General features: G+C 37.0%; 1 protein-coding gene across 1 annotated transcript; it reads left to right on the plus strand.

Annotated features, from left to right (window-relative positions):
* Window positions 1-1465: 1465 nt before the first annotated feature.
* CRISP1 (cysteine rich secretory protein 1) lies at window positions 1466-14853 on the plus strand. The gene is given in 7 exon segments (XM_022581463.3): window positions 1466-1533; window positions 4258-4386; window positions 8195-8285; window positions 9544-9692; window positions 11224-11315; window positions 13447-13535; window positions 14660-14853. Coding segments are annotated over 7 exon segments (738 nt in total). The 5' UTR covers window positions 1466-1473; the 3' UTR covers window positions 14788-14853.
* Window positions 14854-15890: the final 1037 nt, after the last annotated feature.

Raw genomic sequence — 15890 nt, forward strand, 5'->3', positions numbered from 1 at the left:
CAACAGAAGTTATAGACAGCTTCATTAAAGGGACTAACTTGAATAATAACAATTCACTGAATAGAGACAGAGATACAGAAAGAGATATAGAGGTATAGTGTGAGGGGTATAAATATTAATACGTGTGTATATATCAACCTACTATAGTTCAGAAGCTTTTTTAATTCTATTTTTTCTTCAATAACTCAGGGAAAAACTTATTTGCTTTATTGGATTTTTGAGGACTGAGTAAGAGAATAGGTTGCATATTTCATCATCTGTGTTACTATATTACTGTCTATCTTAGGGTTTGAGGGTTTGTAACATTTTGGAGGAAGAGAGGAAGTGAAAGAAAGAGATGAAAAAAAGTGCAATAAGGGACAGATTGTTTGTATGTGTATGTTCTCTGAAAAAATTGATTCACAGAATTCTTTTCATACAAATATGTTTGGCAGTGTGTGGGAGGACCTTGAGAGCAATGGCAAATTGCACTGTGTGTATTATTCTGCACAAATCACTTAATCTGCTTTTTGAAAGTTTTCTTTAAAATACGAACCAAACTGTTAGCCTCTTCTGCTTCCCACTCAGCAGGATTGATTCAGAAATAAATTTGTCAGATCGTAAAAAGAAGGTACCAAACAAATTTAATAACCTATGCTTATTAATATCCTAGCATCAGCAACCTATATCAAATTGAAATAAAAGAGAGGGTATATTAGCTCTGATTTGCTCCACTCACAATGACAATCATTTTTAGCAGAGTGATCAGACTTTACAGAATATCTCTAAATCATGTACATACATCACTTGTAGAGAATTCAAATCTAATCTTGTTGTTTTATGTTAGTTTCCTGTTGCTACTGTAACAAATTCCTATAAACTCAGAATCTTCAAACAACACAAATTTACTATAGTCTGGAGGTCAGAAGTCCAAATGGGGCTCACTGAGCTAAAATCAAGATTCAGCAGGAAGACCCCAGGGGACACTCCTTTTCCTTGCCTTTGCCTACTTTCAGAGGTTGCCCATATTCTCTAGCTCATGGTCCCTTCCTCTATCTCCAGAGTTAGTCGTGGCTAGTTGAGTCTTCCTCATAATCCATCATTGACACTGGCCCTCTCTTCCACATCTAAGTACCCCTGTGATGACATTGAGTTCACCTGTATAATCCAGGACAATATCCCTACTTTAAAGTCAGCTGGCTAGCAATTTGAACTTTACCTGCTACCTTAATTCTCTTTTGTCACACAATGTAACACATTCAAAGGTTACAGGGATTAAGACATTAAGTCTATTATTCTTCCAATCACAGTTCTCTCTTCTTCTCTTGGTCCTAATGACTAACATATTCAACCTTGCTCTGATCCTGCAGGTCTCTTTTTGCAGAAGCTGCAGGTATATGTAAAAGTGTTTCCAAAAAAGGCTTTATTACAAAACATTATCCCACAAGTTTGCAATAGTCTAAAATTATGTTACTTTTCTTTCCAGGGACGACAATGAAACACCTCTTATTACTGGCTGCTGCTGCCGTCTTCCTGCACGTTTTGATTACAAGAGTATGTGAGGATTGTTATGTTTTATGATTAATTTTGAGAAGAGGATAAGAGCTACCCCTCTGCTAGAACTCAGTTTGTTACAGGCACTGTTGTGAGGACGCTATGCCTATTACTCATCTAGTTCTCACTATAGCCCTATTAGGCAAGTACTATTCATAATCCCAGATTACAGGGAAAGAAACCAAAACATAAGGAGGTTAAGTCATATGTCCAAGGTCAGATAACTGGGAAGTGACAGAGCCTGAAGGTAAATTCAAGCAGTTCGGCTCCATGGGCCTGTGCCTATGTCATTATAGCCTCTCTGGATAATTCAAAAAAGCTAAAAATGTAGGGCGGGAATTACTTTCTTTACAACCAATCCATGCATTTTCCAAGACAAAATGGGAAAAAGGTATTATTTATTTTTAGTTTTTACCCAGAAAAGGTAACTATTTCATCAATATCCCAATTGAGCTCTCTGACTTATGACTATAACACATCCAAATCAAATATAAAATGAAAGGTGCAGGAGCAAGGAGAGAAGTGTGAGGAACTGTTAGCAATGGGGTTAATATATGAGGCTTGAAACTCACTGCTTATTAAAAACAAGAGTTTCAACATTCACACAAAAGAAACCAAACATTCAATGGTATCTAATAAGATATAAATTCCTAATATTTTATGATCATCAACTAACATGTACCTCTAAATAACCTCAATGATATAAAGAAAATATTACACTTTTTAATGTACCCAAAATATTTTTATGATGAGCTGAAGTTAATAGTTTTGGTAAAGAACATGAGTGCCTTTTTTATTTTCATATGCTAAATAGGAGAAGTCAAAAGTCGAAGGCGCTTAATTCAATCAATGAAAGAAAATCTGTATGTATTAGATTACTGGGGTACTGTTTTGGATCTTTTCACTCACACTTTTTTCCCCAAGAGAAACCCGGTGGAGCTCTTGCCCAATACACAATCCTCCAGTAAGCTGGAGGTGCGGCATTTTGGAGTCATCATCGGGTATAGGCTGTGACCATCACGGTGGGGAACTAAAAAGCCTTGGAGGAGAGGTTTAAGAGAGGAAGAGTTCAAGTTCTGAGATATCAGATGGTTGAGTCATCCATGTGGATGCTGAAGTCCCTCCATATGACTGCAGAATTTGGGGTGGACAAGATGAATTGTTTTAGGAGACCCAGTTTCTATAAATGAGAGAAATTGACAGGAAAACCATTATAGGAGAGTAAATGTTCAGGAATGATGTAGGTAGAGCTAATTGCCATGAGTTTCACTGGAGCAGGGTTGTTTTGTTTTGTTTTGTTTTGCGGTATGCGGGCCTCTCACTGTTGTGGCCTCTCCCGTTGCAGAGCACAGGCTCCGGACACGCAGGCCCAGCGGCCATGGCTCATGGGCCCAGCCGCTCCACGGCATGTGGGATTCTCCCGGACCGGGACATGAACCCGCGTCCCCTGCATCGGCAGGCGGACTCTCAACCACTGCGCCACCAGGGAAGCCCGGAGCAGGGTTTTTTTAGAGGAGCAAGGAGAATTATAATCTGAAACTTGTAAGGGGATTCTCATGGATCCCCAACCTTCCCTCAAATCTAGCCCAGGCTACCTGCTGTATGACAGGAAAATAACACCTCGTGAGTGTGCTTTTGAGGAAATCATGTCCACGGGGGACGGTCTCTAGAGGAGTCTACTGATTTTATAGTTTTCTCCCAATATCCTTAAACTGTTGATATAAAATAAATGACAATAACTACTTCTATATTTGAGCAAGGTATGGCTGAATCCCATCCATTCAGAAACTGTATTGATAGTCTTGTGGTAGTTGAGGAATAGATAGATACCACTCAAATTATACTACATAAGCTTTGTCACTTTAAAAAAATAGTATGAAACACATGTGATATATTACACACACACACACACACACACACACAGAGAAGAAGATGTTCTTTATAAAAATTAATGCTAACCTAAAATATTAAGGCCATGCATTGTTCTTAGTGAGTTACAGGATAAAAGGTAAACAAATGAAAAGAACGGTCACAAATTCTAGACTGTAGATGATTTGAATTCTATTTTGTTTTTTTTAACAAATAATAAAATAAAACTTTTATTGTCAATTCCATATTACAGATTTTTTTTGAATTCTATTTTGTATGTATACATACTGATACAAATACCAATGTTTTCTCATATGAATAAGACAGAGATGCAGAACCTGGGTTGAAGATATTAGAGGTTTTGTACTCAATAATGAATCTTTTAGATTCTCCCAGACACATACCTTTAAATAATATTCAAGTACAAGTGTTTATTTGGGAAGCAGAGAGAAGGCTTGTAGGAGGTGGGGTGAAGAATGCGCCAAGGAAGGGAAGTCGGTCAGTAAAAGGTGTAATATTATCAAAACATCTTCCACTGTGGTGCACATTGCCCAATAAAATGCTTCAACATGGTCCAAAATACCAATCATATATCTGAAGAAAATCAGTCACAACCAGAACAGTCACTGTTCTATAGACTTGTATAATGTCAGGCTGATGTTTAGAAGTCCTCAAAACCAGCACTGGAGAAATGGAGACTAATATACTGAGATGTTATAGATTAAAAAATGCTGTAGATCACTATTCATTCAACATCAATTATAAATTCATGTCACAAAGTCTACAAGTAATATACTATGCATTGCAAATTCCACTTAAAAGAAGTAAGACTAATTAATAATTTTCTGGTAACAGGCAAAACCACCTAAAGTTCCATATGATACACTCCTTACAGAACCGGCAACTGTCCAAGAAGAAATAGTGACTGTACATAACACCCTCAGGAGAGGAGTATTTCCACCAGCCAGCAACATGCTAAAAATGGTAAGATTAATTAAACAGCAACCACAGCAATGCCAATAATAGTAACGGTGTTTACTGAGATTTTATTAAGTTCTATTTGCTTTCCATATACTAAAAGTTTGGTCTTCACAAACAAACTGATCATGCAGCAGCAGAAGAAACAGAGACACAGAGAAGGTAAGTAGTTTTCCCAAACTCATAGAGTTAGTAAATGACAGAGCCACAATTCCAACGCAGAAAGTCTAATTTCACTCTTAATGGACCCTAAGACAGTGCTTGTCAAACTTGAGCGTGCTTAAGAATCAGCTGAAGAACTTGGTAAGGCACAGGTCCCTGGGCCCCACTCCCTGAGGTCTGATTAAGGAGGTCTGGGGTGGGGACCGCTCCAAGCTCCTAGATGATGCTGACGCTGCCGGTCAGTATCGTCCATGTAGCAGACTTTGTTTAATAAATTACAGAGGCATTTCACAGCTGTCTTCATTGAGCAGCAGCCCAGAGGCTAAGGCACTCTCTGAGAATCAAGATGTCCAGGTTCTAAGCCAGGTGGTGCTGCCAGATGAACAAATATTAGCAAATCTGTTTCCCAGTTTCCTGGCATCCCATAAGAGAAAAGAGAAATTGTTTTTCCACTATAAACCTGCTGCATGAGCAGACTAGGTGCTGTCAGACAAACAGACTTAGGGACTACTCAGGTGTATTAGGTGATTAGCCTCACCTATGTTATATCCCGGAAGTATCACTCAGGTGTTTGGTATCGTAAGCCTGGCTCTTTAGCCCTGGACTGGCTTAGCGTAACAAGGGTCAGAAATAATGCAGGCTATGGGAAGTGATTCTAAGAGACAGCTTCCTCATGCAAATGACAAAGAGGAAGGAAGCTAGTGATGAGAAAAAATGATTTTGAAATTTATCTCTTGGTCATCTTAGAATCCAGAACAATAAAAGCCAGTCGCAGCACAGGCACTCTTGCGTTGTGAGTGCTGTAGCTAACATGCAAATTGTGCTTACTACTGATTGGCAGGCAGTCTTCTAGAAGCGTACTGCATTATTTCATTTAATCCTCTCGGTCATCTTGTGATATAGATGATACTATCATCTCTATTTCACAGATAGTGAATCTGAACTTCAGAAAGTTCGGTAGCGCATCCAAAGTCCTAAGTACTGGATCAGTACAGATTCAAATACAAATGGCCACAGCTCCAGGCACCTGCTCTTAACTCTACCTTCCTTAGGACAAACAGGGTTCAAAATCCTTGGTTTCCAGATGAGCAAATAAGTGTAGCTGGGATGTAGTAAAGAAGTTATGGAGTGAACAGAAAATACAGTCTCTGATTTCAGAGACTTCATTATTGTGGATTCAAGGTGAATACAGAGGAAACATTAGAACATATTGTTTGAATATATAGAATGAATATATTCAAGTGCTGAGGTGCAAAGGTATGAGAGATCAACAAGATGATAAAGTAAGTGCACCAGTAAAACTGAGTAACATTTTAAAGGGAATATGGGAGTTGAGTTTTTCCATAAATAGTGCATAGGGCACAGATAGAAAGGAACTGATAGAATTACAGTAGAGCTGAAGAGCCAATCACAACTGCCAGGCAGAGATTTTCCAAAAATGAAACGAGTTTCTGCACATGGGATTAGAACTTTATGTGAATAGAACCATTGATTAAAGCCAGAATTCATAACTTTGCTGCAATAACCATGAATACTTACTTTTGATTTTAATCACGGATGTATCACAAAAAAAGTTAGCATCTTAGCAACATTAATCAGAGGAAATATCCTAAAGAGCTTCCTCAAAGAGGTCTGAACTACAGACTGTTTGCAATTAATGGTGCAGGTAGTTTACACAATAAGATAACAGACTCTGAGATGGAGATTAGCATGCATGATGCTTATTGGGGAATAATCTCCAGATTTACACCAACCATGGATACAGACAGAGAAGCAACATAGGGCATACAAAGAAGTTTGGTTGTGATGTAGGCATAACAGGGGCCTCAGCTAATCCTACGGGAAGCTGGACAACCAGGACAACTCAGTACAACCTTGTCCTGAGTTGGAGGGAGGTTACATGGCACTTATAGTTACTACAGCTACTTGCTGTTAGATATGGGCTGCCACAGGGAAGTGAGTATTCTCGCCAATAAGGATAATTTTTAGAGAAGACAGTAGGGCAGGACTCTCAGCTTAAGAGGAAATAAGTGCTTCAGTTCAGAAAGTGATCTGGGTATGGGTAGTGCATCATGCATGCACAACTAGCAATCAGCAGTAAGTTAACCAGATAAGTTCCAGTCCTACTTATTTGGTAACCTGGTCATAATAGGCAAGATTTTATGCTCGTGAGTCCAATGATGGTATCCCCGCTGCAAGGAGATGCTATGCCCTAATGGGATGTGTTATGTCATCTCTACTTTTTCAATTAGATGTATCCATCACTGAAATACATCTTTTCTTGCATGAAACAGTCAAACCCTAAAAAACCACATTTTTACTTTGACCCTAGGCTAATGAGTTACTTAATTAACCTCACAGTTTAAACAATTCATCAACCTGAGGGGTAATTCTGTAAAACTCACACAAATGGCAGCCTATGCATATAAGAGAGAAACTTCTTTGATGTCAGGAAAAATATTGAAAACCTAAGTTAGGGCATCATTCAAAAATTATTCTCAAGCGTAGCTGAATGATTTATGTGAAAGCCTGTAGTAAATAAGAAAGGCCACAACTTTTGTTGGTAATAACGTGTTGCATGCAGGTATCGGGACAGTCTTTTAAGTGGATGTGCATAACGTGAGAATGAAAGAATACCTGGGAGGACATCCGTCACATAGTCCCATAACTAGTGTGGACATAGTCCCGTGTCCTTTGATTTGTGTGTGACTCATTCAAATCACAAAAATGTGTTATCCTTTTTTACACAAAAGACCTCAACTTTGTAGATATAAACTTTGTCTCTTTTTAGTAGATTTTCTGCCTTTCATCTGCTTTGGAGAAAAACCCAACAAAATGCTTCAGCTTAGCACAACTAACTGACACACATCACGAGTTAGGAGCACACACGCCAGAGCCAGAACCTGGATTCCAATTCTCTTTTTGCCATTATTGGTTGTATTATCCTGAAAAATTATGCAACATCTCTGCACCTCAGTTTCCTGATTTGCAGATGGGGATAACAACAGTGCATCCCTTGTAGAATTGCTATGAGTAAAGATGAGAGAATATACATATAGAATTGGTAAGAGGTCCTGGCATGAAGTATTAGCTATGATTCGCTATTATTATTATTCATAATTTAGATGGAGATGTGTAATACTATACATGTTTCTAATCACAGAAATATTTATTGAGCATGTAGCATAAGATTTATCATGTCACAGTTGTATTGCATAAATTATCACATTAAAACTTTTGAACAAGCTGTTGGGTATGGATTGTGGGGCATATTTTACAGATGAAAAAAAAACTGAGATTCAAAGAGATTAAATAATGTGTCAGAGGTAAAACTACTAATAAATGATGGGATGGATTTCTAACCCTGGTCTGTTTTACTGGAAGCATTTACTTAAATTCTTTAATACTTCTGAAAGAGAGGCTACAACTGAATGTTACTGTCAGATTTTGATTTTGTAAATTCAAGGGCTAAAACAATGGATTGAAAGATTTGTCTTCCTCTTCCAACCAAAATATTTAAGAGAGGTGCTGTGATTTAAATTGTTAGCTAATACAATTGAGGATATTGCTAGCCTTGGATTTTTAGAAACAATAAACTAGAATCTTATCAAAGAAATGTTAATAAGGCCATGTGCTTGTATTTCACCTGTAGAATTGGAGAGAAGAAGCTGCAAGAAATGCCAGAATGTTGTCAAAAGATTGTGAATTGGTAGAGAGCAATGCATTTAAGAGGCGAATTACAAGTAGGCATATGACACACCTTTCTGCTCAAAAGTTCTCAGGAATTGTTAAGTAACCTGGTATGGGTGAGTTAAGTCATCTAGCCTGTATTTACACTTGCCCCATAAATGGTAGGAATTGTGACCCACTGCACTGTTTCATTATTGTTAATTTTTGAATTTAGAAATTCAAATTTTCAAATTCCTGATTCTGATCACCAAAAGAAAAGAAACCAAGCTCTCACTATCACAGAAGAATTCAGTAATATGATGATGACTAGCTGGAAAGCTGTACAGCTAGAAGGTTTCCACTCTATATATTTATTTCAGCTTCTCACAATGTTACCATGGGGCTATCCTTAGCTTTGGAACACTAATAACAGTTGAGAAGTGAGTTATATCCAACTCTACTGAGCTGCCCATGAGAACAATTTTAGGTGCTCAAAAATGAGTCCATCTCATGCCATGTATATTAGGTGGACCCCTGCTGGTTTCCAGAAAAGCCATCAGTACCTCCTATACAAGTAGACATTAATAACATTTATAGGATACTTGTTTATTATAAATATTTTTAAATATTAATGATACTGTATCATTAATTTTAAATATTAATGATTTAAAGTATTTACAGATCATTAATTTTAAATATTAATGATCTGTAAATACTTCCATATTTACAGATCACTGGGCATCTTTGCCCAATGTTGTTAAGCAGTGAATTAGCAATGTGAGTCCCCCTGCTATATTTACAGATTATTGGGCATCTTTACCTAATGTTGTTGAGCTGTGAATTAGCAATATGAGTCTTCCCTGCTCCAGAGAAGGGCAGTTTACTCCCAAATATCATATTTGATCAAGGCCCACGTCACAAGAGGATGGATGGTTAAATGAGCACATATTTATTTCAAGGTCTATGCATGATGAATACCTCTGTGTGGCTGCTTTCAAGCCATGGGCCTGGTTACAATGCATAGGTTATTCTGATTGGTTTCACCCTTCTCCATCAGCTTGGACATGGCAGAGACTGAAATGTTGGTTGATCTGATCCCCAAGCTTGCAGATCATCTCCTACTGCCAAATTCTCAGCAAACTTGAGCACCACAAGTTTATTCATCAGTGAGAAAGAAAACTGTTAGCAGAGATAGAGCTGAGTTTGCTTCCTCTTATCAAACATTGCTTGGATGCCCAGTGAAACATTTGTAGAATAAAAGTACGAAAAGTATCCTTATAAAGTATTTCCAAATTTTGTAGAGTATGACCTAGCCCTTTTTCCTCCTTTCAGATACTTTTTGTGGAGAAAATATGCATCTGACATCTTATCCTATCTCATGGTCAAACGTAATCAGAATCTGGTACAGTGAGTCTAAGTATTTCAAGTATGGGGAGTGGACCTCGACAGATGATGACATGACGATTGAGCATCACACTCAGGTAAACTGTGTGCTGGCAAATATACCCATTGGTTAAGTGACTATAAGCATGCGTGGAAAACAGGCGAATGAGAACCATGGAAAATCATTCTATCCATTTTTTGCAAACTTACACCCTTTAAAGATTTTTGTTTACTTTTAGTGGGAAATAATATTTGGAAACCAGTATCTGGGATCTGGGTATGTGCAAGGACAGAGAAAAAACTAGGGAAGGGGTTGGAAAAGGAGGCTGGAACTTGAGAAATGCAAGAGTGGAAGGAGATGAACACAGAAGGGAAGTGGGACTCTGTCACTGGAGCCTTATTAGCTATCATCAATTTTACATTGTATTTTAAATGCAGTAGAAGTCATTAAACAGGTGAATGATTTAACCTGATTCATGTTTTTAAAATACCATTGGGCTTCAGTGTAGATAATAAATTAATTCTACAAAACTGACTTTGAATATCTAAATCAGGTGAGTTATTTTCCAGTAAAAAATAAATTAACAAAACTCATCCAGAATGGATAGATTTAAACATTGAACACGCAAGAAATACAAAAATGGAAAAACAGCTGTTGTCCCCAAAGCAGAAGACTCAGATGTGACCGCAAAATCTATAATAAAATTTATTTAAAATAAAGCCTACTTAAGATTAATGTTAAAAGCTGACAAAGATAGTACATTTAAAACTCATAGACTTAAATCACTCATGTATAGCAATGCAGACATTTCTAGGTAAAAGATTAGCAAATAGCATTCTTCTAAGACTGATATCCTTGGACAAAAGCAGTATGTGCCAGGAACCCAAGAATATTATAGCATTAGACGATTTATTTATATAATTTACGTTATCAGAGGATAAAAACCAAAATAATTACCCAGAGAGTTAAAAATATGACAAATGTGTGACATCAATTCCTACTTTCCATTTCTTTTAGATAAAAGTAGACTAGCCCCACTATTTCCATCAAAAGAGCATGAGCTCTATTACTTTGGAATAGTAATTTAATATTTCCTCTTCCAAACACTTAAAAGGTTTATTATTTAATCCCCACCATATACCTATGATGTAAAAGATAATATTATTATATTCCATTTTAGGAATAGGAAAATGAAATTTCAAGACATAAAGCAAACTGGTAAATACCATCCCACCAGGAAGTGGTAGAGACAGACTTTGAACCTGACTCAATTTTTTCTCGAAGGTCAACTCGTTACTCTCCACCATGCCAGTTTTTTGATGATTAAGTAAAGTCCCTTCCATGCTTTGATTTTTATATGATCACCAAGCAGCCTTCATCAGGTTATTCCATATAGATTTGATAAGAAGAAGAGAATGAGTCAGGGTCAGCGATGGCAACTGGGTGTGCATATGTATGTGTGTTATCTAGACACATGGGAATCCTCCTGTTTCTAGGACTTCCTAATAAGCCATGCTCAAAGCATCCTAAAAACATGTGTGTTTATTTTCAATCAAGGGTAACAACATTCAGAGAGTAATCATTTAGCAAACTACCAAATTGTTAATAAAATAACTTTATCTTTACAGGTTGTTTGGGCCACTTCTTACCTTATTGGCTGTGGCATATCATCATGTCGTAAAGGAATTCAGTATCTCTATATTTGTCACTATTGTCACGAGTATGTATTTTACAGCTTAGCTTCACATAGCTTTTAGAAATATATTTCCCTTACTAGTTTCCCTAATTTAGTTTCTCAACCATTATAAAATAAAACTCAAATAAACATTTCTTTTCAGTTAAGAACTTTAGGGATACAATATCTTTTAGCCAACACCTAAAACACTACACCCACACACACATATTTTTATTTATATTTTTCTAAATAAATCCTTATCTCAATATAATGTTCAAATTAGGCACTATTACCAGTCATCTCGCTATGTGTTATTCCTTCTTCAAGTACTATTAGTTAAGAGAAACAAATTTCATCTAGCTTAAGCAAAAAAAAAAAAAGGATATTTATTTTAACAATGCAAGAGTATTTTTAGAATGCAAGGGCAAAAATGCAGTGGAGTATCAAGAATGAACAAATGAAAAAGCCAAGTGTTTTTGTATTTAGCATTTTAGTATTGACATATGTATTTCCTTTAGAAATTAAATTTACATGTTACCAAAGGTGTGAGCAACAATTCCAAGAAGAGATCCTCTGATTGCTCTGGTTAGGGACAGCTGTACTCTTTTGTCTTGTCACCTCTGGTTATGAAGCAAGGCCAACTTCAGAAAAGGTAATTGCAAGAGCCCACAGGGACCCACTTGTGTGGCTTGAGTGGTGATTATCAGAAAGCAGGGATTGTTCTGAGCTGGATATAAACCTCCATTAGTTTACTACAAATGCCAGTTTAAAAGTTCTTCTGCTAAGGAAAGTTGTTGGTCTGCATATGTCTCCTTCAGCTACCTGTGCTTACTTGTTCAATACACAAGTCTTTCCTCCATAAGATGAGCTTCAAGTATGGTAGTTATTGAACTCTCAGTTCCCATGTGTGTAGCACAATAAAAGATATGCAACATGAATCAATGAAATTGATTTCTCTCATACTAAGTTACCATATTTATACTTTAAATGAGGTCTCCACTGTCCCTGTAGATTCAATAGATGTAACATATTCATACAATAGCTCTATGTGAGCTCTCTTCTGGTTTTATCATGTCTTGATTTCAGTACTTAATATTTGTTGTGATTTTATCTGTGTGATTAGTACTAAAGACAGTAAGGTCTCCTTGCATATACAATGCATCAGTTGTACTAAATCCTTATGGGAGCTCATGGTCTGCAGTAAACTTCTGACAACACAGAAAAGTAGAATACATGGGGCTGAAATAACGAGAATTTTCTCAGCCAAAGATGAGGCCAAGAGTCTGACAAAACCCCTTGCTGAACTAAGTAATGTTTCTTTTATAAATTCAAATTTTAACAATTCATTCAAGGAGAAATATATCAGATAGAATGTTGTTTCAACTAGAATATTTACTTTATTTTTTATGCAATATTAAGTGCAAATCAGGAGTTTGGGGTTTTTTGAGCACGCACAAGCCACTCGTTCTCCTTGCTTGGCCCTGCAATAAACCTTCCTCTACTCCAAAAGAAAAAAAGATTTAAGTGAAAATCAGCCATAATCCCCATTGTTTTCTTAGATATGTAAGGGAAGACCGTTTTCTCTGAAATTTTAAATTGGCTCAAAACAGGAAATTCTCATTTATTCTCTCTCCCCAAACTCCAACACTTTGGCTTTATCCATGTTGTTGTACTTTCATCTTTTATAATAGTGCACGTGTTTCTACAAATGACACTGACATGTATCAAAATTCTCATGATATAGGGCAAGATGAAGTTAGAACATCTCCAATTTGACTCACTTAAAAATTTTCTTACATTATTAAGAACCATGCCCTTTTACGTAAATGTTTATCAAATCCTTATGGGTATAAATAAGGATAAGAGTCTTATCATAAATGTTTCTAAAGCCCCCTGCTTGTTAGAACTTGACTGTCCAAAGAGATGCAAATTGTCTCAAAATATTCTTAGCACCTCAGAGTTGCCTGCGGTATATTCAAAAAGATAAATTATTCTCATTCTAAGGCTAGAAATCTTACATGTCATAGAGATTACATACAAGTGGTTACAAGTGGTTTTCAAAAATTGTTTCATTGTTTTAAATTATTTTAATTGATTTTCAATAGTGAGTAAAATTTTATGTGCATTTGTCAAACATCAATTTTATTAGGCCCTTTTTTCTTTATTCTTTTTTAAGGGGCAATGATCCTGACAAAAAGAATGTACCTTATAATAAGGGAACTCCATGCGGAGACTGTCCAAATAACTGTGAAGATAAACTCTGTAGTAAGTTTTACATCTCAGTGTGCTTACTCTTGACTGTTGATCTGGGAGCCATGTGTCCTTAAAATCAAGCATGTAACAATATTGTACTTTTCTATTATTTTTTCTTCAATCATCCCAAAGGAAAAATCAACGTTCTCTGATTTCCCTTCCCCCACCCCCAGAGTGACCCAGAAGACCACTGATTAAATCTTTTGGATTGGAAATTAGAATGTCCAAGTCTAAACTCAGGGTTCCACCCTAAAGCTTAAAGTTCCCACCCTAATATGGGCACCTCGGATAACATGTTAATATAAGTATAAATTTTTCTCTGCTCTATAAAAAGTTTCTTGGCTCTCTTATTGCAGCCCTGAAGTTAGACATCTTGCTTTCAGGTTACCAGTGTTCTCAGATTACCTGCTTGTCATAACCTCCCTAACCTGCCTGACCACTTATCATGGCCGGCAATTTCTCACTGAGTGATCCTTATTCTTTGAAGTTTTCGTTGACACACTGCAAGATATTAGCTGATGATCACACTGTCCGTTTACCGCACTTCCTTTCATTTCCTAAGTAAATCTTACCTAAAATGTAATATTAACCAAATGAGTTCCAATTACATGTTCATTTCCTTAGATAGCAAAAGTTTCTTTTTATAGAGCTTCCTGCAGGCATAATTCCTTACTCCACAGGGATATGTTTATATCATAATTTTCAGTAAGTTTGTGGAGAAATAACAAACCTCCCAAAAAAAAATATCCTTTACCTTCAGATTTGTAAGACCAAAAAACTTATTTTCCTTCACCTGACCAGGTCATTCTGTTTGCTTTTAAATCCTATCACTTTCAGTAATTCATTTCTGAAAATAAATGTACTTGGAGAAAGATCATATATCTACTAATTAGCTTTGCTACAGGGAATGGGGTAGGTTTTTTTTATCCAAGAGACAAAAGCAATGTCTACAATGGAATTGAAAAATGCAATAGAAGTGAAATGAGAGTAGAAAAGAAAAAAAGTATTACTTAAGAATATTGACTATATAACACAGAATATACATCTCTTAAGCCCTTTACTCACCTATAAATGCATGAGAAAATGAGAGATGAGCTTTTGAGTCAATATTGGGTAACCCTGCTTCTTCCTTTCAGCGAACCCTTGCATCTACTACGATGAATACAGTAATTGTAAGACACAGACATGAGGTCCTGCCTGCAGCCACCTGTCAGTTCAACGACTCTGCAAAGCTAGCTGCCTGTGTCCCACTGAGATAAAATAGCCTTTGTTATTTGCAGCTGTAATGTGCTGTTGAATCATACCTTTGACCTTACTTTGCTTCAGCAGTTTCCCCTGCATTTCATGTGGTTTTAATTACACCCGAGATCTTAATTTTCACTAATCAAATATGGGCATCAGTATGTTTACGACAGTGCCCCTCACTCCTGTTCTGATACATCGTGAAGTAACACTGTTTTAAACTTTCTTAAAGCTGGGGTGAATATGATTGATGAAATATGACTGAACTATGAAATATGATTTAAATATGAGGCAGTTCAACACCTGCCTCATATTTAAATCATGTGATGTCTCGTTCTCAGGTTGACATGATTCAGTGGATTGGATAACTGATTCAGCAACCTGTGCTAAAGGAGGGTCCTTCCCTGTTTGTCTCCTTCCCCTGCTTTCCCAGGTCTCCAACCGCCCTGATGTTTGTCTTTCCTGTACAATTTACATGCACGAATAATTCTTCACTTCTTAACTTTACTTCTACCTTAAATCAACTATTAAAACAATCCACGAAGCAAAGAGTTCAGTCTCATTACTTGAAAGGTAAACATTGGTTAATTGGAAATGATTTAAATGTCTCATTGTTTCATTGCCATGTCTATACACGTTTGTAAAGCAGGGCAAGAAAACCTCGTGAGTGCTTAATTTAACAAAAGATGTATTCATCATTGATTACAGGCAAGGGGTAATCCATATATGGAGGATACTGTCTTCCTCATTTCAAACCGAATTGGAACACTAAAGAAACCTAGTGAGGAGGGCTGTAGTAAACAAAGAGCCCATGGCTCTTCATTGGATGAGTCCTTGCCAAGAAAGAAGAGCCCTTCGTCTTCCTGTTGGGCTCTGCTATCCTCACAGAGTATGAGAGCTCCCCCTTCTGGTCTCCTGACTCTACTTCACTGAGGTTTCTGTTTATTAACCTCTCACGAGGGCAACTTTTTGAATACTTCCTAAACTCACTCCAATGACCACAGCTTATCAGGAGTGTTTGTGGACACAGCAGCATTCTTACACCTAGACTTGAAATCTCATGGTATGTTCCAGGGTCGCCATCGGGGGGAGTGTCAAGACTGGACTCAGGAACCCAAATACATT

The sequence above is a fragment of the Delphinapterus leucas genome, chromosome 10, assembly GCF_059928025.1.
Source record: "Delphinapterus leucas isolate spDelLeu-1000000601 "Yukka" chromosome 10, BTC_Dleu_Yukka2, whole genome shotgun sequence".
Classification (NCBI taxonomy): domain Eukaryota; kingdom Metazoa; phylum Chordata; class Mammalia; order Artiodactyla; family Monodontidae; genus Delphinapterus; species Delphinapterus leucas.